Source organism: Aspergillus tubingensis (genome assembly GCF_013340325.1).
Source record: "Aspergillus tubingensis WU-2223L DNA, scaffold_9, whole genome shotgun sequence".
Lineage (NCBI taxonomy): Eukaryota > Fungi > Ascomycota > Eurotiomycetes > Eurotiales > Aspergillaceae > Aspergillus > Aspergillus tubingensis.
Genome location: NW_023336283.1, coordinates 119,274 through 143,033, shown reverse-complemented (window position 1 = coordinate 143,033; position 23,760 = coordinate 119,274). Strand labels below are relative to the sequence as shown.

Here is a 23,760-nt window from a genome sequence, read left to right as displayed (position 1 = left end):
TCCAAGACATGTCTCACATAGTGCCGACGATCGATAACCCAGAACGACAGCAATCTCCATCGGGAACCCACCAGTCTCATCTTTGAGTCTGCAGATGACTTCACTTGTCCCCGAGGTGGACCTGACCTCCCCTCCTCGAAAGGTATATAAATGCTGTTGAAGACCTCCCATATTGCCATCAATCAAAACCACAAACCGTCAGAACAATCATCTTCCGTGAAATACCACAGTCAATTCCACTCTCCATCCAAAATGAAGTTCTCCATCGTTGCTCTTGCCGGCCTTGCCAGCGCCGTCTCTGCCGCTTCTCTCCCCGCGCGCTTCTCCCTCATCGCCGAGGACAACACCCCCGTCCTCACTGATGGCCGTATGCTTCCCTTCCGATCTGGATACCCATCTACCATTATACTAACAAAATAACAGAGTACGTCTACATCGGCAACGACACCTCCAAGAGCACCTCCAAGCTGATCCGTAAGCCAACCCCCTTTCCTTAACCAAACCTCATCTTACTAACAAATGAGATAACCAGTCTCCGGCGGTGCCAACGGTGGTGGTCTGACCTACCTCGCCAAGGGCGCCGTCCCCACCGCCTGGCAAAACCTGTACATCATCGAGAACAGCGTCTCGCCCATCTCCTTCACCCAGCCTCACTCCGGCGCTGTTCCCGACAACGCCAACACCACTGGCTTCGGCGTCAACGAGCAGGGTTACCTGACTCAGGGCGGTAGGGCCTGGTTCGCTGTTGATGGCTACGGCGATGTCCCTTCCAAGGAGGTCTACTGGTACGGTGCTCACAGCTCGGAGTACAAGGCTGCCTACCTCAAGGTTCAGGAGTGCACTACCGAGGAGTGCTAAATGGGTTAATACCATGGCACACACACTTTGATTTGCAAATGTTGAGTGGGTATATCGGGGATGGAACATATGAATATAGTTAGTGTATAATATAAATTCCTCATCATTGGATTTTCTTTCCTTTGCTAATATGAAGACGTAGTGTAGATTTTTGAGGATCAATAATGGAGCATCGGGATACGGACCACGAAAAGGGGGGAGATTCTCCAGTTTGCCAAGCATACCGGATCAATGAGGAGTACAGAATATGGATGTTACTTCATTACTATTTCACATAACATTATGTCTCATGAACTTGTCTCCAGGTATCATCTTCATAATCATAATTGCTTTTCTGCTCATAGACAATATTACATATTATACACATTATGACTAGTATACAGGGTATAGGATATCTCATCATCAAAGTGGTAGTAGCATCACCCCACGACTGCCTTCAACTTCGCCCCTCCTGTCGTCGTCTCCAACCACACCTTCATCTTGCGTGATGCCGCCTCCATATGGGTCAAATCCGGACTGCGCTCGAATGCGTGCGGTGCCTCCACAGCCACATCCGAGAACAACAACGCCAGCGGCGACGACTTCCAGATAAACTGGTTCCGCGTCCGGACTATCGTCGTGATGAGGAAGACGAGGGTCAAGACCATCAGTGCAATCGGGAGAATCATCCACGGCCATTTGACGTGCACGAATGACTCGACAGTCCAGGTCGTGCCGTTGACGGACGCCTTGCAGACGGCGTTGCGCGCATGGGTTGTCAATGCGCCCGCGAGTGATTGGAACATCGAGTTGATGTCCGTGTAATTGCCCTCTACGCCGTATACGGCACGCATAGTGTCAGATGACCAGTCGGGCCGGTTGCTGACGAAGAGTGAGCCCTTGCCTTTTAGCAAGGGAGTCAGAGAGTTGTACATGGCTAGCCGGCTGAGCCAGCTAACGTTGTAGGTGCAGTCTGTGCGGTCGGGGTGTTTGGTGCCGTTCACATAGCATGTTGCCGGTGTGAGAGAGATGTCGCTGGTCGCTGATGTGGAGGAGTAGTTTGAGGATGAGGCTGTAGATACCAGGGTTTCGTTGTAGCGGCCTTTTTGGACCGAGGCTTCGTAGGTCTTGACGCAGAAATAGAGGGCGCATTCGGTGGCGCTGATTTGTGGTGGCACACCGTAGCCGGCAGCGCTGATGGCGGTGAAGTTCAGTATCACTGGTAGGTTTTCGGTGTCGAGTTTGACGAGGTTCAGGCCATTGGTAGCGTTCATCAGATACATCATGCTCCAGGAGGTCTCAAAGCTGAATCCATTGGGTAGGGTGTAATTGTAATTGGCCATGGTACTAACAACCGATGTTTTATGCAGGGTGAGGCTGTCGGTGATGTTGGTGCAGCGACTGCAAAACCCGAGCGATTGATAAGGGGTGAAAGTGCAATTCCCCGTGGGACATGTCATGGTAACCGTGTTGCTGTCAGGACCTTCACTCTGAAAAATACCGGTGTAGATGGCCCCGGTTGTGGATAGAGGAACCTTGTTCATACCCGGCCCGGCGCCTTCGCCATAGTCGACGTAGCTGCTTGTATTGCAAACTTGAATGGCGGAATGATCGGGCGAGTGGACGGGCTGCGATGTGATGTTGATGACTTGCTGCACGAACGGCGCAATGGCCGCAGCAACCACCATTATAAAGCATCCGATAGATACCAAGTGACTATTTATCTGTTAAAACTATATGTCGGGCATAACTAATACTGGTGAGAGACACATACCGAGGTAGAAAGCGGAACAGAACAAAGGTGGCGCTGAAAGCTCCGCGACTGGCCGCGTCCAGTAGTGACAGGTCGCTCAGTTGGTTTCGCTGGTTGAACCAGGACCATTTCAACTGCGACAGTCCCTCGGTAATTGGGAAGATCATGGCCGCTTTCATTAGGGTCACCAGCACGGAAATCACGGCATTGAGAGTGATGCCATATGGCCAGTCCGGCATAGGCCGGTTATCATAGTTGTAGAGGACTATGATGATGGCGACCAGAGCCGCCACGGCAATGACACAGCTCACAATCTCCCAGGTCCAGCCTGACAACCAGAATTTCGAGGTCTGATTCTGCAGGAGCAATGGTCTGGAGGTCGATAACGGGCGGGTCGAGGGTTCCTTTGGGTCCTCGAGATTGCGGTACCCCAAATCGTACTCATCCTTGAGGGCCTTCATGATGACTGCTGGCCGGTTGGGGGAACTGTAAGACACATCCGGTCTTTGTAGGAGGCGATGGAGATTTCTCTCTCCATGCCAGGGAGAAGATCTGATCAAGATCTGCGTGATACTCCATCTGGGCGACGATGACTCCCCATTGAGGCAATCCCCGTGGGATCTTGGCAGCCCCAATACAAGCTGAAAAGGAAAGCGGTGAGGTCATTTTGAAGGACTGTGAGACATCTCTTAGCCACATATGGCTTAGTCCCAGGGGTCAACAAGCCCTATCCGGGTAACTGATCGCCCAAAAGACCCCTGATTGGCCAATAAACACCCGGCAGGGGGGACATTTCCTTGTTTGGTAAAACCGCCACAAACGGTCAGCCTCTCCAACGCTTATCTTTCCCGCATCTCCCTTCAAAGCCGAAAGGTTAACTGACTCGATTGATACTAAGGCGCAGTCTTCAGTCGCGCGAGAAGAAGATCGACGTGGAATTGGGTGGCAATGTCTCACTCGTGCGCAAAATCTCTTTTCACAGACCTTCATATTGGTGTCAAAGGTAATACCATCAGCGGTGCCAGTTCTTTTGTTCACCTAGCTTATAGCACACAGTGCAAGCAAGCCAATGAACAATTGCCAGCTGGAAAGCCGTAGAATGCAAAGCTTCTGAACTGAGAACATCGAACAAAGTCGCGAGTTGTCTCTGCAGATTAACACTAGGTCGATCTTCGACGGGAGACGGTTGTGGCTGATCCACAGTCCAAATTCTCGCTGCAGTAAACCAATTTTTGGTCGGACGGCACATGTCATACTGCAATGACCTGCCATTAGGGGTCAACACATACACTATGCAGACGGGCGTTGAATCAAACAGTCTATGTCTTGGTCAAACTCCCGCCACCACAGCCACACACTACTGACACTGTATAGTTGCTCTAGCGTGGGTGCGCAGCTAAACTACCCATCATCTGGGGTCTTTGGCAACCGTATGCTTGACTGACTTGGGAAACACTCTTTATGTCCAGCACTATCGCTTTTAGACGTAGATATTGGTAGAGAGAAGCCATATGTCAATTTCTGCAGATGCTTGCATGGGCTCGCATGATGATTCGTGCATGTTCACCGGTATGCATTTCCGCTCGACTGCCGTCAATGTAAGTTTTAGCTTGAAGTGGTGTGGTGTTGCGAACACCATTTCGAGATATGGTTCTGCAAAGTCTTGTGTAGATGTCAGCAATCCTCTCGAGGTGTCTGGAGAATCCGCGGTGTGAAGACCAGATCCAGAGTAAGCTGAAAGATGAAACAGAGAAAATTTACGGTGATCGAACAACAATGATTGATTCTGAGCTGTCATCATTTCACTGCTTAGAGTTGCGTGGCATGGTTCGGACTGAAGCAAGGTCCACGGATAAGATTAGGCACCAGAATAAAGCTTAGCATCCGACCAAAAAGCTTGTCGGGCGGGAGGCTGACATCGGAGTGGCTGAACGGCCGTTGTAATGGGGCAGAAGCAATATAGAAGGATGGCCGTCGGGCTTAACTGCTATTCTAGAACTTGAGCTAGATTCTAGCAACTCTGGTACGCCCGAGACAAGGTGACACTGGACCACATGCCAGAGATGCTACCCTTTGCTTGCCGTAAAAAATTCTCTGCCATTGGACGTTGGGCCACACTCGACATCTGCAGCAGTGAGGCACGATCCTTGATCGATATATTAGTTCAAATTTCTGCGCTGCATCAGCTCTTTGAGCGTGGGTTAAATTTCAGGCTGGGGGAACTATCTATTAGGTGCACTCCGCCTAACAACACTCGTAGAGAAACTGGAAGGATCGCCAGGATTGCGAGTCCCAACGCGTAACACAACATCAAGCAACATGTACTCTGTACTATTCAGGTGCTATTCAGTGGTATTAATGTACGCTGGTATACCTGCGGTGGTGACGGGCGTCGCAAGTTGATTGTGTCGATCACACTATTCTTGAACACCAGATGGCTCATAGCATCAGGGGGCTCCACAGTTTGCAGATGGTGAGCCCACTCCTTAACGCCGCACTGACATTCTTCGTGCAGAAATGTAAAAGGAAGTACTGACACCACTAGGTAATATTGGGATGAACTGAAAGGTACGATGGCGAATGGCATCTTTTATTATCATTAATTAAATAGTACGATACCCTTTGAAGAAACCCTGAGGATCAAGGGTATAAAACCAGGGGTACGAGCCCCTCCTAATTTGCTCCTCCTTTGGATCACATACAAATGATAGTTAGTAGTGGATGGAAATGAAATGATAAGTACTTCGTCGATAGGGCAGTCTCTCAGTAAATGCAGATGCCTATTGAGACACCGCCCAAAGAGGAATAGTAGTCTCCTCTGGCGGATAAACAAATAAAAATACCGGTTGACGAGTCTAGTAAAATATAATTGGTCGAAATTCTACCCTAATACACGCTAGTGGCGTGCGCTAGTCTTTATTTAGGAAAGTGTATACCAAACCTCATCCCAATCGAGCAAATTTCCCGGTCGGACTGCTGCCTGCCTGCCTGAGTCTCTTGACTTTCTTCTTTCTCAGCTCTCCTCTCTGGTCCTAGTATCCACTCACCACTAACTAGTCTTCCAGCTGCAAATCTCTTCCCATCATGATTCCTGTCGGGTCGCTGGCCGGATTGACCTCCCCAGCTTTTCTGACATGGCCATCTCTGCCAATCAGCACCACCTAAGGCGGAGGATCTCCTAGCTCTTGTCTCCTCCATTGACTTACTCACTATTTTTCTTCGTCGTTCTGGACGAACTTATCTCCTCCCTATCTACGAACCAAATTGCTGGACCTGAATAGTGCCAACTCCTAGCCTTCCCTAGTGCTTCTACCATTGTACATTCCCCTCTCCACCAAGCATGCGCCTCCCTGTCCACGCGATTAACCACTTTGGTCCTCGGGGATGAGGTGGTCTACGTAGGCCTCCCCTCTCGGACAACGGCAACCCGTCAGAGCCGTGAAAATTCGACTCCGCTAAGTTACGTATGTCCGGGCGGAGCCCTGACAGCAAGGACTCGTCGCAGGCGACGAAGCCATTCACAAATGGTTCGGCCACTAAGAGCAGACCGATCGGGTTAAGCTTCCTGGATGGAGACCTTTATCGGAACTCTTCTCTTTGCCTAGGCTGGCTGTCTGTCCCCTCGTTCAGCGAAAAGCGCCCCCCTGCGGAAGCAGGGGAAAAAAATGCGAGCCTTTTGTACATAGCTCCGCATAGTCCGCGGGATCAATCTTAAATGGCGTCGATGGTGTCGTCTTAGCCCTTTCTGTCATCCTCTCTCCTCTTCCATCCTCTTCATTTTCTTCTTTTCTCCCTCAATCCGCCGCTCCTTGTAATTTTTGCCTACACCCATCCACCCCGACACTCGTTTATTTGGGTTTATCGCTCGCTCCTTGGCAACAATTCACGGTCAATTTTGCTCCATATCACTCAATTGCAGGTTGAAATACCGCTCGAATATTTAAAGACATAATGTTTGATGCTGTGATGAGCTGGTTCCGTCCTTCCGGACAGGAGGAGGTTCAGGAGGTGACTTGGGATCCCGTCACTCTCACCATGAACCAACCTCAGAGCCCGGCCGCCCCCACCATGGATGAGATCGTCACCGATCAGCCTGTACGTGCTTGGATTTAATTCTATGCTACAACACCGCAGACTTGAGAACTAACAAACACCACTTCAGTCCCTTGGCGAAGGAATGGAATTGCGCCTGCGTGGTGGTGACGGACCGGAGGATGCGTGAGTGATCGCCCCCGCAGTCCCATACGAGAATTGCCCCTATTTTATTTGAGTATTTCCATGTGCTGACTGCTTGGTTTCGCTCAGTTGCTGCTTCTGCTGCCACTGTTGCAGTTGCTGCGAAAAGTGCATCAGCGCCGAATAATTGCCTTCCATCCACTTCCTTCCCGAATATACCCTTTTCCTGCGACTCCTCGATCGACATATACATCCACCCTCGCCAGACCACATTCCTTATAATACCTGTGCCGGCTCGACCGACTCTAATCCCGCGCTCCTTAATTGCCCTTTCTCCTGTATAATACTTCCGTCACGACATATATCGCCAACAATAGATTACTTAGAAGAATGCGCAAAATTTCAGTTGCATGTATGACAGTCCTCCTGTTCTTACACCGTTAAATTCTTCCCGCACGCTTCAGTATCTACCTACGCGCACGTTTGTATGCGGCGCGCGACAAGCCCATGCACCAGGAAGCTGCCACACGGCTTGATGGCTCCATTTCGCACATCCTAGTAACGATTGTGGGAGAAAGCACAACGCGAGGCATCGAGACTTGGCCTTCGCGGTACCTATACCTAGGGATAATCATCTAAAGATATGAACAGAGTCACTGGAGAGTGGCCATCATCACCTGGTTCAGCCTTCTCTCTTCCGCCTGGTAAACCGCAAATTGCCCTTCCCCCATCTCCTCGACGATCCAATGAATCTCGGCTATTAGAGCTTCGGCTTCCGAGCGCCTCGACGGTCCCTGTCCCCACAAGGCTTGAGCGATAAGCCGACGGGCGTTGAGCGCCTGTGGGGAGGACGGCCCCAAATGCGGTCGGGCATCCATCCATGCGCGGATCGGTCTCTCGGTCCGTTCTGCCTCTTCGTACTTGCCAACTTTTACCAGGTGCTCTGCTAGCATATGCGATGGTACTGGATTCGATTTGTATGGTATCTTGTCCACCAGCATCCGAGCAGTCTGTTCCGCCTCGGGGAGGTTCAACTCGTCTTGAAGGATATAGATCCCTTGCCATAATCGGTACCATTGCTGGTAATTGCTGGTATAGAGGCTGGATTGGGGAGAAATAGCGGCTTCTTCTTCATTTAATTTCTTCTGCAGGAGTCGTAGGAGGAGTATGAGCTTAGATTGCTGGCCAGCGGTGCTGTCGTCATCGATGGGTAGCTGTGCCAGTTCGGCTTGTGTAAAGCTGCCGAGGAAATTGCGAGCGATCGAGTAGTCTATACTATCCCAGAAGGGACCAACGGGGACCGGTTCCTCCCACGGCGAATCCTTGAACATCTCCAACGTCACAAGCATCTCGGCGGTTAAATGGGAGGTTGGAGACTTTGTCGCCATGTTCATTGGCGACGTGAAAATTTAAGCCGCTATCACCGTCAGCTTTCGAGAATTTCTCCATCTGACTTTTCAGTTGCCTGTTCGCCGCTATTAAAACAGTATACTGTCTAGCCTCTTCCAACGTGACTAACGGCCGCTCCTGTCTTTATCCTGGACTAGGTGTCTGATTGGGGGGAGCACTCCAGATGCTAGTTGTTACTTTGATCTATCTTGCCCCAGGCCTTGTGTCTGCTCCACTAAGAGCTATCACGACCTTGGGCTCTCCCCTCTGACCCGCCACCATGCAGTAAAGTTACATCGTCTTGATTTTAGCGCGAGGCACCCATGCTTGCGAACAACGCCGAGATCAGTGTGACTTCGATGCACTATGAGACTGGGGTGAGGCTCACTTGGAGAAAATTTGATGAGATGGCCCTCCAGCCCGATTTGATGTCTCCCGATCCCACGGAGTATATGATCGTTCTCTCAGTTGCTGTACAAAATGGATGATACACGATTCCAATATCTTGGAGCCTGGTCGCTAGATCTCCGACTTTGACCAGGATCCCTTCCATTACTAGCACCTAGTGCGCTGCTAGTGTGCGCATAGGATCACTAGGTGGATTCTGGTTCTTTCATGACACCAGCCCAACATGAAATCTGTGACAGGAGACCGCCAGAGCGATCACCGCGCTCCAAGCCAATACTTTCCGTTAGACGTGCTCTCACGACCATGCAGCAAATTGCATAGGGAGTGACCTTCTGCCGTCGAACAAGCTAGATACGCCAAACGCGTCTATCAATCTGCCAGCCGGTCAAGGGATAGCCCTCTATCGTACAAATAGAATCATGTGAGAAAAGCCGACTGTACCTGCCACAAAACATTCCACCTGCTAGCCTTGTCAGCACAGATTGCCTGTTGGACCTAAATAACCCTGCGCCCATCCGACCAATTAAGTTGGGACATGTCAGAGACATCGATCGAGCCAATCCTTGTAGCATCACACTGGGACTCGCCAATAGAAGGCTGCATAGAGTGTTAGGTTATGGTAACCAATCATAGTTAGGAACTTCAGGGAACCCTGGACACGTTTGGGAATGCCATGCATCAAAGTTGTCATGACGCAACCTTTATCTTTCATCCACGAGAAGCTCTAGGGACACGTCAACATCGATAGTAGATGCATCATCGTAGAAGACTCGCACAGGACCTTTGACCGACAGTCTGTCCTAGGCAGCGTTTTGAGTAATTAAATTCTCAGTCGCAACATTGAATGTTTCTATACATTATTATCTCCAACTGTCTGGAACCTGAAGTATACCGTAGGGCTAGGCTACCTGAATGAAACAGAAAGCTAGATCTAGCGAAGACTACTGTAGGGCTGATGCTCTGACCTCAAAAAGGCCTTCTGCAGCTGTAGCTTGGTCAGAATCTGCGGTTTCGGCTGGCCCTTCTTACATGTCTTCCTCTAGCTATCTTGCGCCTGGCCAATCCATCTCGCATTGTTAGATCTCCCTAAGATGCGTCTCGAAAGGTTTCTCTGGACCCCACTGGAAATGGGCCTCTCCGATTGGAAAACTGTCTTTTTTAGCTTGGGCTAAAACCACTATTAAAAGCGATTACCAGGATAATATATCCAACATCATTCGTTGTTATTGACAAAATTGGTAGTGTCCGGCGGCTTCTTCGACCCGTTCAAGACTAATCTGCGCATGGTTCTGATCGCCGTCAGTTGCTGCCACCACACCGTGAAAATGCTTTTTTATACACTTGAAGTATTATAGAGGACACCACGAATAGCAGGCAACGGGGTGTTACCTAGTTTTATAAGAGACATGCTGTTAGACATGGTATTTTGAGTGGTATATAGATCAAATATTTACGGTACGGCGTCATTTCGGCAAAATGATAAAAAATAAATAAATAAATAAAAATAAAATAGAAAAAAAAAATACATATATATTTCTATTTCTCTAATGACAAAGCCCTTCAGACATAAATATCAGATAAATTCAGGTTCTTTTATGAAGCACGGATTTTCCGAAAATTATGTCCACGATTGTGTCATGTAACTCCGAGTAGCTCTTTTCTCAGCCCATTCCTATTCTACTTTCCATGTACAAGTGAAACCTCAGCTCTAATTCCTTGCGGTAAGTAAGGAGACAGCATATGCCGGCGTAGTATAAGATAAACCAGAAGAATGTTGCAGAAATCGCAATGACACATATGTATTCAGTGCTTGCCCAACATTCAGTCCTCGCCCAATATTTCATTACTCTATATCATTTGTCATGGATCCACCAACTGCAACTTGACCTACATCGCCTGGAACGCCCTTACTTGTTCAATGTGCACAAGGGTTCATGACCCAGGGTGCGTTCTCGTGTCTGCCCCAAATATCACCAACCGATTCTGTCTTTCGTACCGAATGTGTCGATTTCTTTCATGTATCCGATTTCATCAATTGCAACAGGAACCCTACAAGAGATACCGATAAGTATTGATTAACTCATGTAATGGTCGATAGTCGCGTCTCACAGAGCATATTGATCCTTATTCGGTGACCTTCCTGACCCGATGTCACAAACCTCGCAGTCTCCACCATATGCCGTGTCGGCAATCAGCTTCCCGACCCTCTTCCGGCCCAGACTGATTGATAATGAGCTTCAAACAAGGAGTACCTTGGTGCCTGGGACTTATCTCCCTCCGATGACAAGAGATCTCTGAACCCTCATCATCGCTGCGAGTGTGACGGACCAGTGCGAACAAGTCAGACCAAGGCACACATTGCGCGATGAAGTCTCTTCACACCGTTCGCCCAAAACACCTCTAATAGTATACTTGAAGCAGCACCTCGTGTCCTATACGAGTCGTTAAACCTTTTCTTCCTATATCCTGCCCACTTTTCATCTCTTCTTCACTGCCGTTCCCACTCGATCTCCACCTCGTCATACCGACAAACCTCCGGCTCTCACTTTCTCTTTACGGTTAAACAAAAGCACTCCACGAGCAAACTTACCTACCCAGCAAGTAAGTTCAATCAGGTCAACAGAACCTCAGCGGGTCCCCATTCGAAGATCGGCAGTATCATAACCTCATTGCGGGAACCCGGGGGAAATCTCGGGGAATCCACGCTGAATCTCCCCGCGCGAACCCTAAGCGGACTTCCTCCGCAATCCTCAATTTCCCCGAGGATACGGACTATTCATCCAGCATTCCAACCATTCTAGTTCTAGTCGTCGGAAATTCCCCGGCACCCCTGCATCAAGCAAAACATGCCATATAAAGTGTCACTTTTTTCCCCTCTGCCAAGGGAGGGGAAGTGAGTGTCCCCTCCATTGCGATACCTCGACATGAAGCTTCAAACGGCTTCCGTACTGCTCGGCAGTGCTGCGGCTGCCTCTCCTTCCATGCAGACGCGGGCCTCCGTTGTCATCGACTACAATGTCGCTCCTCCAAACCTCTCCACCTTGCCCAATGGCTCCCTCTTCGAAACATGGCGTCCCCGCGCCCACCTCCTGCCCCCCAATGGCCAGATCGGTGACCCCTGCCTGCATTACACCGATCCCGCCACGGGCCTCTTCCACGTCGGCTTCCTTCACGATGGCAGCGGCATCTCCAGTGCCACCACCGATGATCTAGCCACCTACCAGGACCTCAACCGAGGCAACCAAGTCATTGTCCCCGGGGGCATCAACGACCCCGTCGCTGTCTTCGACGGCTCCGTCATCCCCAACGGCATCAACGGCCTCCCCACCCTCCTCTACACCTCCGTCTCCTTCCTCCCCATCCATTGGTCCATCCCCTACACCCGCGGCAGTGAGACCCAATCTCTCGCCGTCTCCTCCGACGGCGGCAGCAACTTCACCAAGCTCGACCAGGGCCCCGTCATCCCTGGCCCTCCCTTCGCCTACAACGTCACCGCATTCCGGGACCCCTACGTCTTCCAAAACCCCACTCTCGACTCCCTCCTCCACAGCAAGAACAACACCTGGTACACCGTCATCTCCGGTGGTCTGCACGAAAAGGGCCCCGCCCAGTTCCTCTACCGTCAGTACGACTCAGACTTCCAGTACTGGGAGTACCTCGGCCAATGGTGGCACGAACCCACCAACTCCACCTGGGGTAACGGCACCTGGGCCGGCCGCTGGGCCTTCAACTTCGAGACCGGCAATGTCTTCAGTCTCGACGAGTACGGATACAACCCCCACGGCCAGATCTTCACCACCATCGGCACTGAGGGCTCTGACCTGCCCGTCGTGCCCCAGCTCACCAGCATCCACGACATGCTCTGGGTGTCCGGTACAGTCTCTCGCAATGGCTCTGTCTCTTTCACCCCCAACATGGCGGGTTTCCTCGACTGGGGCTTCTCCTCTTACGCTGCTGCCGGAAAGGTTCTCCCCTCGACTTCTCTGCCTTCCACGAAGAGCGGCGCCCCGGACCGCTTCATCTCGTACGTCTGGCTGTCCGGTGACCTGTTCGAACAGGCCGAAGGATTCCCCACGAACCAGCAGAATTGGACCGGTACGCTGCTGCTTCCGCGTGAGTTGCGCGTGCTGTATATCCCCAATGTGGTGGACAATGCTCTGGCCCGGGAGTCTGGTGCCTCGTGGCAGGTCGTGAGCAGCGACAGCAGTGCGGGCACCGTCGAGCTGCAGACGCTGGGTATTTCCATTGCCCGGGAAACCAAGGCCGCGTTGCTGTCGGGAACTTCGTTCAGTGAGTCTGGCCGCACCCTGAACAGCAGCGGTGTTGTTCCGTTCAAGCGCTCGCCGTCCGAGAAGTTCTTCGTTCTGTCCGCGCAGCTGTCCTTCCCTGCGTCTGCTCGAGGATCGGGACTTAAGAGTGGATTCCAGATCCTCTCGTCGGAGCATGAAAGTACTACCGTGTACTACCAGTTCTCGAATGAGTCGATTATTGTCGATCGCAGTAACACTAGTGCTGCGGCGCGCACGACTGATGGCATCGATAGCAGTGCGGAAGCTGGCAAGTTGCGTCTGTTTGACGTGCTGAATGGTGGAGAGCAGGCCATTGAGACGCTGGATTTGACTCTCGTGGTAGATAACTCCGTGTTGGAGGTTTATGCCAATGGTCGGTTTGCGCTGAGTACTTGGGTTCGGTGAGTATCTTCCTGATTGATGATTGAAGGGCGGTGATGCTAACATGAATGCAGCTCCTGGTATGCCAATTCCACTAACATCAGCTTCTTCCATAATGGTGTGGGTGGTGTCGCGTTCTCCAACGTGACTGTTTCCGAGGGCTTGTATGATGCTTGGCCGGATCGTCAGTATTAAGGGGACGGTCTCTATCGAACCCAATAATTACACCGGGTCTGATCATGCTGATCCGATGGCTATAATGTTTGATGCGCTGTGTTCAATAACGCAGACATGATTAATGAGGTGCTACAGCAAAGAGAACCCCCGTTTTATTGCAGCACCTACGATGAACGGCAGATAGACCGTTGATCAACAACTATTTTCTTCTTAACGACTGTTTTATTATAATAACCCAACAATTAAAAAAAAAATGCAAAACTGCAATACCTTCAACCATTAACGCCATCGCTATGTAATTCGTCCCAGTTATTTTCCTTTCCCGACTGTCTATTGAACTGGTACACGATGAAGACTCGTGCTGGACGTTCTCGGTGAAATATGTGTAGGTCGGAGAGGAGCGACTCCAAGCTCGTCGACCTGTGGGATAGGCTTCCTTTGCGCTGGCCCGTTCCCTGTCTCTGAAGGTGCGGCGTACGAGTGCGCGCGTGGTGCCTGTGGACCGGGGTACGCTATGATACTCCCCCTCGGCGGCTGATCCGATACTGGCGAGTATGTGCTTGGCAATTGATATTGACTCAACGGGGCCAACGTGGTAGCGGGAGGAGATTCGGAATCCAGGTTCAGCGAGACCTGTGCCCACGGAGGCGGTGCGAACTGACCGCTCGGGGCTCTCGAGGTAGTGGTAGAGGAAGAGGAAGTGCTTGCGGGAGGAGTAATACTTGGTGGCATGGCAGGGCGCAGAGTGAAAGGGACGCTTTTTCGGAAGACGTTCGTGTTGGACTGGATGCGAAGCACCTCATCCAGCTCTTCGTCCGTCCAGTTGCGTCTGATGCGAACTTCGGGTGATGGTTCTGACGAGTATATATGGCCGAGAATGGAGGTGCGGCACCATGTCTCTGCGTCTTCGGAGGTCGCGAAGCCAATTACCAGACCATTGCTGCTGTCGCGGAGATAGGTCATGGCGGGGGAGTGAGGGAGGTAGACAGCGGTGGGCTCTGCAGTGAAGATGCGACCCTCGCGGTTTGAGGCCTGGTATGCATTTGCATGGGTTGCTGAATTGAAGACGAGCTTCAGCTCCTGTTTCTGGAAGACGAAGTAGACATCGAACGCGGGGACATCGTGGTCGGACATTTCTCGTGCAGGTACAGAATCGTAGTGATGATGTGTTGTAGTGTCTTGCGTCAATGAAGAGAGAAGGGCTGTTTTGATGGCTTAAAGGGGTAGGATGATAGGTCATCTGTTCGGGGTTATTTATATCTCAGACAATTTGGATCTGACAGGGTCCGACACTACTAGTAGTCTACTATTACCGTGGCTGAAGCTGTGGCGGCTTACCGTGGCCCCCAATGGCTGCACGATCCGAATCCACTGCTCCGCCATCCCTCAGCCTCGTCAGGTCCAGTTGGGCACATCTCACATCTCACGTCATCGATGCTGGTTTCTTTGTGGGATTCTTTGTATGTTGCTGCTAGATTGGAGTGGCTGGAGGTCAGGAACGATGGGGAATTGGTTTGAAGTGGTGACTGGTGAGATGGTCTGGGAAGTACGCTGTTGGACATGGTGAGTCCCAACGCATGAATTGGCAAACAGATTAAATCATTGGGTCAAGGAGGTTGCAGATAATCAGTTGGTAACAGTTGGTCAGACTGGACAGGAGGTGGATGTGGATGTTGTCCTGTCAATTCCGGGAACCTGCATGAGAAGCGTCTTTGTGACAGACAACAACTGCTGCTGATTGTATTTGCTGCACATAAAGCAAACAGTCAGTACTTCCTACATCAACCAGCTTCTATGGCTCAGTTGGTAGAGCGCATGACTAGTAATCATGAGGTCCGCGGTTCGAATCCGCGTGGAAGCATTTTTTTGTTTTTTCTTTTTATACCTTATCCCCATCCGATGCTTTATCAACCCCTGGGAAGCATGACAGTGCGAGTATGCATGGATCATGGCTATCAGCTTCAGTATGGTAATCTCTTCGAGATTATCGGTCGCCTTTGTACATTGATTGAAGTTGTGCCAATAACCAGATAGTAGTAGTACTGGACTACTTGTGTCTCAGTTGGTGCTGTGTCGGTGATATATAATTTCACCCTGATCTTGCCGCAACATTCGGATAAACCACCAAAGTTGAACGTTCAGTCTCTACTTCAATTGCGAATCCATTTTTAACACATTCAATGAGCCGAATTACCCACTAGAACCAGCTATGAACTAAAATCCACTCTCGTTGAGGCCAAATAGGCAGATGCGACCGTAGAGAGTATGGCAAGTTCACGAAGCACGGTCCAAGTTGAACCCGGTCGATAGTTTTGTCACTACCGAGGAATCCTGCCGTGTATACAGAAAGCTTCCAAGCAGTCAGCTAGTAGCTGCGTCTTACCTCAATAAATATACAGCATTGCATTCCAATAATGAATCGTCAATTTATTGATCACACTATGCACCGAATTGAAATAAACCTAAGCCTAATTATCCCTCCAAAGTGCCTATGCACACAAATATCACGACGAAAGTTCAATATGTATGTATCATTGCTATTATCATTATTTACATTCACCGCATGACTGTACAAGACTATTAACAAGGTGATCGTCACCACCAAACTTGAATATCAATCATCACTAAAGTATCCCGGTCCTACCCCTCTGCATCTAGTCCATAGCATCACCCTCCTGGCAGGCAATAGGGCTAGAGCGGTAGTTGAGCTCCGTGGTGGTGTTGTAGTTCCACCAGAAGCTCAGATACTGCGGGTAGGACGCAGACACGTTGCAGGTGGTCGTGTAGTCGGGCAGGTTCTTGTTCAGGATGGAGGTGTAGTTGGCCAGAGGGCAAGAGTAGCCCGGTCCGGAAGTGCAGTCGTTGAAGGGGAGCACAGCCTCGTTCAACACCAGACGCACGTAGGTACCCTCGTCCGAGAGAGCGGTGGCCTGGCAGCTGAGACGCTCGATGGTCAGATGGCCACCCATGGGCACGATGTTGCCGATCGAGTAGGGGTTACCGAAGGCGACGCGGTCAAGAGGCAGGTCCTCATTGGGGATGAGGACGCCGAGGGCGGCGAGGATGGGAGTGATGTTGGTGTCGTGGGCACTACTATATGTTAGTGAAGAGGTTCTTTTTGTGAGACTTTGATTCTGCCGAGAACGTACAAGTTGAAGAACAAGGGGCCGGCTTCCTGGGGTCCTTGGTTCAGGAGGGTAAGACTGGCGTTGGCGTAGACGGCACCCACAGCAGCCATGTTCTTGTCACCGGGACTGTCGATCGTTAGTTGCTGATCCGAGACAATAATCGATCAAATGGTAAACTCACCCAGCGCAGTAGTAGTAGTTCAAATCCTCAACGTAGCCGAAGCTGACCCATTCGTCCTGGGTAAAGGCGTTGATCCAGTTAGAGAAGGGACGAGCATTGAGCTCAAAGGAGGCCATAACTAGGATGCTGTCAGCTGGATGTTTGAGCCAATGATTGGTCCGTAATCACATACCCATCAGGTTGTAGACATCAGATGCGGTGAGGTTCATGCCAGGGTTCTGGGAGTTTAGGCGGGCAGCAGCGACCTTGAACTGGGGCAGCTGGTAGGTCAGGTTGTCGCAGGTGGTCTGGTCGTTGTCGGTGTCACAGGTGGGCGTGAGGCTGTCAGCGCCCATGACCTCGGACTCGGAGATGATGTTGAGGGCAGCGTTGGTGGAGTAGTTGTAGCCAAAGAAACCCTCACCAAACTTGCGGGCCGTCTCGATGACACGTCCGTAGCCACTAGAGAAGAAGGGCACGACCGTCTCGCCGTTCCAGAGGTGGCCGTAGCGGGCCTTGTAATCGTTGCCATGGTTGTAGGCGTCCAGCAGACCGGCGTAGGGACCGCTGGTGGTCTCGGCGTTGTAGTAGCACTCATTAGGGACGTAGTAGGTCCAGTCGTTCAGGAAGGCCAGGTCGCCCTTGTATTCAGTAGTGTTGATGCTGTAGACCTTGGCCAGGGCCTCTTCGATGCTCTTGCCGGCTGAAGGGGACGGGTAGCGCTCTCCGTGACGCTTGACCATGATGACCTGATCGACCTCGCAGCCGGTCGGGGGATCGCGAGCGATACCGTAGGACACACGCTCGGAGTAGGGTCCGTTACCACCGTAGTGCTTCAAGATGCTGTAGCCATCGCGGAACTCCTGAGAGAACTGCTTCTCCTGGGTCGACTGAGGAATGGCAGCGCCGTAGGAGAAAGCGGATGCGCCCGTGGCCAGGGCACAGGCCAGGGTGAGGAGAGAGGTGCGAGGCATTGTGAAGGTACAATTGACAGAAGCTGGAGAAGGTGCTCTCGAGGGGGTTGGAGATGACGAGCGGGGTACATATCAACCGAGAGGGGTTTGGAAGACCTTTTTATACCCGGCGATCGGAGATTGCGGTCCAGCATGCATCTGTGAGCTGGTCGCCTCATGCGAGCCAGGAGACGGCTCAAGATGAGCAAGCTAGAAAGTAGCGAAAGCGAGGACGAAGGAATATCTACCAGTGATAGACTCACAGAAGAGCCCACGTGCTCAGCATCCCAATGCGAGAAGCCCTCCAGCTCGACGTAACAGGGCTGAATCCCACCTCTCAGTGGGACTCACGGGATTCGAATCATACCCTGGAGTCTAAAGGCGTGGTTTCGGCCAACTCTCCCATTGGCAGAAGGGACGGGCGGGACGGACACAGGCACAGACTGCCGTTGGTCAATGGCAGCAGCTTAATCGACTAGTGTAGTCAACTAGTAAGTAAGTAGTTATGCACCCGGCAAGGGCTTATCTCCGGGGTCGCTGCCGGTGTCTTCCCACTTCTTCTAGTATCCCTCGTATCTCCGCTGCCTCGTGCTGAGGACGGAATCACCAATGTAGAGTCATTCCCAGAACACACGTGGATAAGTAGCAGTTTGGATGAGCCAGGCACTGATAGGAGATGATGTCCCTCACGGACACCCTGATTTCAAGAGGGTAAACAACGGCTCGGGGCTGCCCGCCTCGGCAATCCACGCCGAGCGCAAGCTTCCTTGGCCAAAGCTTGGACCTGCCAGCCAAGGTGCCACTCCGTCGGCCACGCGGTTCTGCCATGCTCTGCCACCCGCTTTCGCATCGGTTGGAACTTCAGGAAGGAATGGAAGCCCATAGGGACGATCACACTCCGCGATCGGAATCGATCTAGTATCAGGCAACTGTATTAGCTGACATGCGGCATTTTGTCGCTGCAGTATGCAACGCCGGCTTTCCAGAACAGCTGGTGTTTCCTTTAGACCCACTGAGCCAGTCTGCGTCATGCCTGCGTGCACGTGCGAGTCACTGCATGTTTTGCCAGGGCGATGAGATCCGGTCTCTCGCATAGCAAATTACATCCTGAGTCATGCCAATCCGGGTCTAACAGTGGGGGGGGGGTTTGGAATCGCCTATGCATACACCATGTGACGGATTCAATACCTAGATTCTCAAAGACGCTTTGCTAGGTCGGAAGTATACCCTGCAGCTATTGCTGCACCAAACCCCCCACCCCCCTAGACCCCAACCTTAACCGTGGGACGAACTGTTACTCCGATTTGCCGCAAAAGCAATACTACTATATGACAGCCTACCATAGCTCGAGCTAGGTAGCCAAGTTTTCGAAAGTGAGTACGATGTAATAAAACAAAGAAAGAGGCGATCATCGCTTATATGACGTAGGAAGGAAAATATTCGTGGCAGTCAAGTACATGCTTTGACATGGTTGACACATGGCTACACCGTGAACGTTGTCGTCTCCCTGAGGCTATGTTTGTTGCAAGGCGTTCTAGTTTTATCTGACTGAACATCAGGTAATCAACTTAATCAGATCCTCGAACTAGAGTCTTCAACTATGCAGCAAGTACCTCTGAAATTCTTCCTGGTGTTCCATAGTTGGCACCAGGGCTTCAGCAATACAGCAACAAAGCTGATACTTCACTCAAACCATCCAGAAGTGACTAATGCCAACTAGCCTCAGCTATCTCACTGGAGTGGAGTCCAACTTAAGTCCTTCCTTGATCTGCGTCTTGGCTCTGTCTTTTCTCGCGTGATCGGCGAACGGCCTGTCATTGTTGTGGTACGCGTAGCAATGCCACATAATAACGGTACTGGCACATGGTTAGATATTTCTCTCATCGCATTCGTTTCATCCTAGAACCTACCCCCAACATACGGACACACACCCAAGCCAGTAGAAGACTAGCCCCGCTACTGTCCGGCCATCTTTTCGGTAGGCCAAAGCGATCCAGTCCCAGGTGCTCCGGATGCTTTCTTGTTCATCTGCTGACACACCGTGTATCTGAACTTCCTGCGTCGCTACAATGATAGTAATCACTACACATGCTGCCACTTGCAACAGACTCACCAAAGCGGAACCGAGTTTCCATGTCCACTGAATGCAAAGGTTCTCTTTCCGCTCCGGCCAGAACCAGTCGCATATCATGAGGAGGCAAAAAAAGACATTTAGAAAGGTGCAGGCGCACATTCCGAAAGTGAGGCTGCTAAGTAGATTGTTGGTGTCAATACGAGCATCAAGGAACTTCGGTATAGTTTTGTCCTGTAGGTCATCATAGCCTAGCCAAGTGTCAGTATTGATGGACAAGGTGAGAAAGGGAAGCGTACGGTTCTTAGCAGAGATCATCAGGAACTGTCCAATGATGTGGATGCCATGAGCTAGATTGACCAGAGACCTGGTTCGCCTGAAGTAACAGATCTTGTTGTATGTGCAGGAATTGCTGAGTTTGACCCACTGGACCTCCCGCTGGGAGATGCTGCCTTTAAAGGGAGCCATGATCGAATATGGTTTTCCCACACTGAAGAAGCCTCTGCGAACTGCGCTGATGCGGAAGTGGGCCCAGGAATCAAGATATAGACAATGACTAGTAGTGAATGATCCATGATGCCGTGATGGCTTTAAGTGAATGGTCCACGGTGTGAATAATCCATGATGTCGACATGACGGTTATTGAATGCAGAGTGTCTATGTGTGGGAAGCCACATCCCCGGCCCTGGAGCCGGTGCTCAAGCAATTCGGCTGACACGAAGCTTTTGGGAAGGCGATCAAATTTGGTCTGCCGATATTTCCTGGATCCGACTCATGTTTATATCTCCCGGCAAACCATTGCAGTTGATGCGAAACCGATAATGCGACACGGAGCTTCCATCATGTGAGGGAGGGCGCCCTCTCAACAAGGAGCCCCAAATGTACATCATGGCTTCCCATGAATAGGACACGGTACTGAATGAGTATGAGCTGGGATCTGACTTTGAGCAAAGGCATCGTCCGTTGAGCCGAGCAATAACTCTATGACCAGTTGCAATAGATTATGCGATAGAAAGCAGGAACTTGTATGACAAGATGCGTTTCCCCGGCAGGTATCAATAGCAAGTGTAGGAAGAGGCGTATATCTACGGTCCCTCGACAAACGTGCGGATAGACAGACCCGTCACAAAGCTCCTCTTCTGCCAATGGCCTATTAGATCCAGCCAAACGCGCCAAGAATAGTAGTTCCTCCCCAAACAGTATTCGCTCGGACATTGTCAACATTAGGCGTACTGAAGTCGCTGTCGGCCGCCATTCTGGCTAACGCTGCCGAGATAATCGTAGGGCCTGCTGAAAGTCGTATCTCTCAAAACATTGGTTTCCCGTCCACACGAGGATGAAAGAGTGAATGGGGAGCCCTTGATGATGATTCGGACTGTGCGCTGCTCGCCAGGAGCTTTTGTAGGGCCGGTGGTACCTCCTGCAAGGATCTGTGTACATTCTCCATGGCCTCATCGTCGCGGGGCGAGAGGAGCACGCGCTGCCGCTTATCGGGAGCCCAGCGGGTGTTGCAGGCGGAGCAGAAAGAGATACGGTCGCATTTGTTCTACTAGAGTGTACCTTGGTCAGGATGCGAACGCATGCAATGCTTATTGTGTTAGGACAAGGTGTCTCACCTTGCGACCCGGCAGTTGTCATATTGAACTCCATCAACTTATCTATCGATTGAATCGGCAATGATCGACGAGGTCAGGTACGTCAGAAGAGGGAAAAGAAGACGAGAGTCCAAATGACAGTCGGTCTCTTGCTACTTTCACGGGGTACCGATACCGACCTCCATAGCGCGGGACACTGGCTGATATACACAGTACGCTATGTGATTGCATGTGGGGGGAGCGAGGATCGGTGCAACTCGCGGCGGGACCGGTGGTGGCAGTTGTTCCAGCCCCACGGAGTGAGTACTAGTAGTAGATAGATACTAGTACAGAGTAGTGTAGCACCTATGCAGAGACAAGCCGAGGAAAGGTGAGTACTAGTGTTGGAGACAATATGGCGGCTGACTGCCTGAGGCAATCAGTCTCCATATGCTCTTACCTCTTTCGGGTAAAACGAGGAAGTTGCCTTGCAATCGGGATGCCAGCGGGAAAGGCCGAGACTGAGGTTAGCGCGGGACCCGCGCTAACCCGAATCTCGGTCGGGGCAATTCCCCATTGGGCAGTCCTCGGATCGCTAGAGGGCAACAGGAAGTACCATGCCCCAACATCCTTGCCGACCAGAAACACCACGGCCCGTGACCGAGGACTAGGGAGATATGCCGTCAAAGATGATTCCGATCACTCAAAACTGCATTTGGATAAGGTAGTAGAGAGGTATAAAGTCACCGGGAGAAGTCCATGGTCACATAGTCAAGCATCCAAACCCTTTCGACCAAGTCCCTTGAAGTTCCCCCCAGTTTCCCACATCACAATGACCTCCTACCCTCCCAGAAAGTGCTGCTTCCAGGGCGTCAAGCATGATGGCGATGCGACTGGCGACTTCATCACCATTGATGACTTTGAAGTCTACAAGAAGGCTCCCGAGGGTGCCGCTCCCGAGAAAGCAATCATCCTGTCTGTCCCTCTCACTGCAATGGTTGCAACTGAATAGTCTCAACTGACCAAAATAGACTGACTGATATCCTGGGCCACCGGTTCAAGAATGCCCAGCTGATCGCTGACCAGTTCGCCGCCAATGGCTACTTGGTTCTCATCCCCGATCTCTTCTATGGTGATCCCATCCCCATTGGTGGCGCCGCGGGCCTGGACCTCCACAAATGGCTGGTGGGCGAGTACCACGAGAAGAAGATCGCACACACTCCCCCCGTCATCGACCCCATCCTGGAAAAGTGCATAGCTGAACTGCGCACCAAGTACAACATCAAGGTAGGCCTATCTTTCCGCTGCCAATGGCTGGCCGGACGAACGGTGGGACTGATTTCTTGACAGAAAATCGGTGCCATCGGATACTGCTTTGGCGCCAAGTATGTTGTTCGGTTCCTGAAGCCCGACCAAGGCAAGGTGGATGTCGGTTTCCTGGCGCACCCAAGTCTGGTCGAAAAGGAGGAATTGGAGGCCATCAAGGGTCCTCTGGCTATTGCGGCGGCCGAGAAGGACCACGTCTTCCCCGCCGAGAAGCGACACGAGTCGGAGCAGATCTTGGAAACGCTGGCGTTGCCCTATGCCCAGACTCTCTATGGCGGTGTCGGTCATGGGTGAGTAATTTTTGAAACCCAATGGACTGCGCATTGGACTAATCACGTCATAGATTCGCTTTGCGCGGAGACCTCAGCGACCCCAAGGTGCTGTTCGCCAAGGAGAATGCCTTCATCCAGGCCGTGCAGTGGTTTGATGAGCACTTGAAGGTGTGAGAGGGCAAGTGCGCGACACAGGGGAACCGAGGGGAGGGGGTGGAGTAGTTAAATAGATGGGAGAAGTAGACTAGTAATGGCTGATGACCACGCTATAAATATGATGATGATGGCTAGGATGTGCATGAATCTGTCCCCACTTGTCTGTCTCTTAATATTGCGGGATCCGTTCCCCGATAGGGTTATGTAGCATGACCTTCACTGCTAGGATTTTGAACCACGTTAGAGTCAATTATCCCTTGTCCCGAGTATCATTCGATTATCATTCAAGTATTATTCGAGTAAGAAAAAAGGTGAGACTTACCATCAGGTAATAACCTACACGGTAGCATCATCGTATCCATCAAGCCGTGAGGGGGGAAGAAAGAAGGATTGAAGTCGCAGGAGTAAATACCCTTCATACTAGGGATCATGAAGGTAAAAGTGCATCTTTCTCAAGAGGAGCCGAACTGAGTAGTAGTTAGCAAATGTGACTTGTGTGTGAGTATAGGAAAACTGTTGGACAGACACACAAACTACTATGTAGTAGTCTAGTAGACAATAAGGTACGTAGTAAGTAGAGTGGAGAGAGAAATGATCCGCTGTGGGTACTTTTTTTTTTTTTTTTTTTTTTCCCTTCTTTCTTTTCTTCTTTTTTTGGCAGTGACAGGCAGGTTTCGGGACCAGCCGACAGGCAGTGAGTGGGCAGGCCG

At 51.1% G+C, this 23,760-nt stretch overlaps 9 protein-coding genes and 1 non-coding gene across 10 annotated transcripts; 5 read left to right on the top strand and 5 right to left on the bottom strand.

Annotated features, from left to right (window-relative positions):
* Positions 1-252: 252 nt before the first annotated feature.
* Positions 253-858, top strand: AtWU_08126 (similar to An06g00160; the record flags this gene model as incomplete). Its single annotated transcript, XM_035503234.1, has 3 exons — positions 253-367; positions 424-474; positions 533-858. The coding sequence occupies 3 exons, from the start codon at positions 253-255 to the stop codon at positions 856-858; spliced, it is 492 nt and encodes a 163-aa protein (XP_035359127.1).
* A 419-nt stretch (positions 859-1,277) lies between these two features.
* Positions 1,278-3,051, bottom strand: AtWU_08125 (DUF3176 domain-containing protein; the record flags this gene model as incomplete). Its single annotated transcript, XM_035503233.1, has 2 exons — positions 1,278-2,553; positions 2,612-3,051. 2 exons carry the CDS (start codon positions 3,049-3,051, stop codon positions 1,278-1,280), a joined length of 1,716 nt encoding a protein of 571 aa, XP_035359126.1.
* A 3,490-nt stretch (positions 3,052-6,541) lies between these two features.
* AtWU_08124 (melibiase family protein) lies at positions 6,542-6,812 on the top strand (the record flags this gene model as incomplete). Its single annotated transcript, XM_035503232.1, has 2 exons — positions 6,542-6,685; positions 6,753-6,812. 2 exons carry the CDS (start codon positions 6,542-6,544, stop codon positions 6,810-6,812), a joined length of 204 nt encoding a protein of 67 aa, XP_035359125.1.
* A 607-nt stretch (positions 6,813-7,419) lies between these two features.
* Positions 7,420-8,154, bottom strand: AtWU_08123 (uncharacterized protein; the record flags this gene model as incomplete). Its single annotated transcript, XM_035503231.1, has 1 exon — positions 7,420-8,154. The coding sequence occupies one exon, from the start codon at positions 8,152-8,154 to the stop codon at positions 7,420-7,422; it is 735 nt and encodes a 244-aa protein (XP_035359124.1).
* Positions 8,155-11,487: 3,333 nt separating this feature from the next.
* On the top strand, positions 11,488-13,428 carry AtWU_08122 (glycoside hydrolase family 32 protein; the record flags this gene model as incomplete). Its single annotated transcript, XM_035503230.1, has 2 exons — positions 11,488-13,253; positions 13,308-13,428. The coding sequence occupies 2 exons, from the start codon at positions 11,488-11,490 to the stop codon at positions 13,426-13,428; spliced, it is 1,887 nt and encodes a 628-aa protein (XP_035359123.1).
* Positions 13,429-13,740: 312 nt separating this feature from the next.
* AtWU_08121 (uncharacterized protein) lies at positions 13,741-14,544 on the bottom strand (the record flags this gene model as incomplete). Its single annotated transcript, XM_035503229.1, has 1 exon — positions 13,741-14,544. The coding sequence occupies one exon, from the start codon at positions 14,542-14,544 to the stop codon at positions 13,741-13,743; it is 804 nt and encodes a 267-aa protein (XP_035359122.1).
* A 654-nt stretch (positions 14,545-15,198) lies between these two features.
* AtWU_t212 lies at positions 15,199-15,271 on the top strand. The gene has a single exon. It is a non-coding gene; the product is annotated as a tRNA-Thr (tRNA).
* A 793-nt stretch (positions 15,272-16,064) lies between these two features.
* On the bottom strand, positions 16,065-17,672 carry AtWU_08120 (histidine phosphatase family protein; the record flags this gene model as incomplete). Its single annotated transcript, XM_035503228.1, has 4 exons — positions 16,065-16,500; positions 16,560-16,664; positions 16,720-16,837; positions 16,892-17,672. The coding sequence occupies 4 exons, from the start codon at positions 17,670-17,672 to the stop codon at positions 16,065-16,067; spliced, it is 1,440 nt and encodes a 479-aa protein (XP_035359121.1).
* A 1,705-nt stretch (positions 17,673-19,377) lies between these two features.
* On the bottom strand, positions 19,378-20,190 carry AtWU_08119 (uncharacterized protein; the record flags this gene model as incomplete). The annotated part of the gene is made up of 3 exons (XM_035503227.1): positions 19,378-19,507; positions 19,562-19,973; positions 20,022-20,190. 3 exons carry the CDS (start codon positions 20,188-20,190, stop codon positions 19,378-19,380), a joined length of 711 nt encoding a protein of 236 aa, XP_035359120.1.
* A 1,938-nt stretch (positions 20,191-22,128) lies between these two features.
* AtWU_08118 (dienelactone hydrolase family protein) lies at positions 22,129-23,068 on the top strand (the record flags this gene model as incomplete). The annotated part of the gene is made up of 4 exons (XM_035503226.1): positions 22,129-22,271; positions 22,328-22,583; positions 22,647-22,912; positions 22,966-23,068. The coding sequence occupies 4 exons, from the start codon at positions 22,129-22,131 to the stop codon at positions 23,066-23,068; spliced, it is 768 nt and encodes a 255-aa protein (XP_035359119.1).
* Positions 23,069-23,760: the final 692 nt, after the last annotated feature.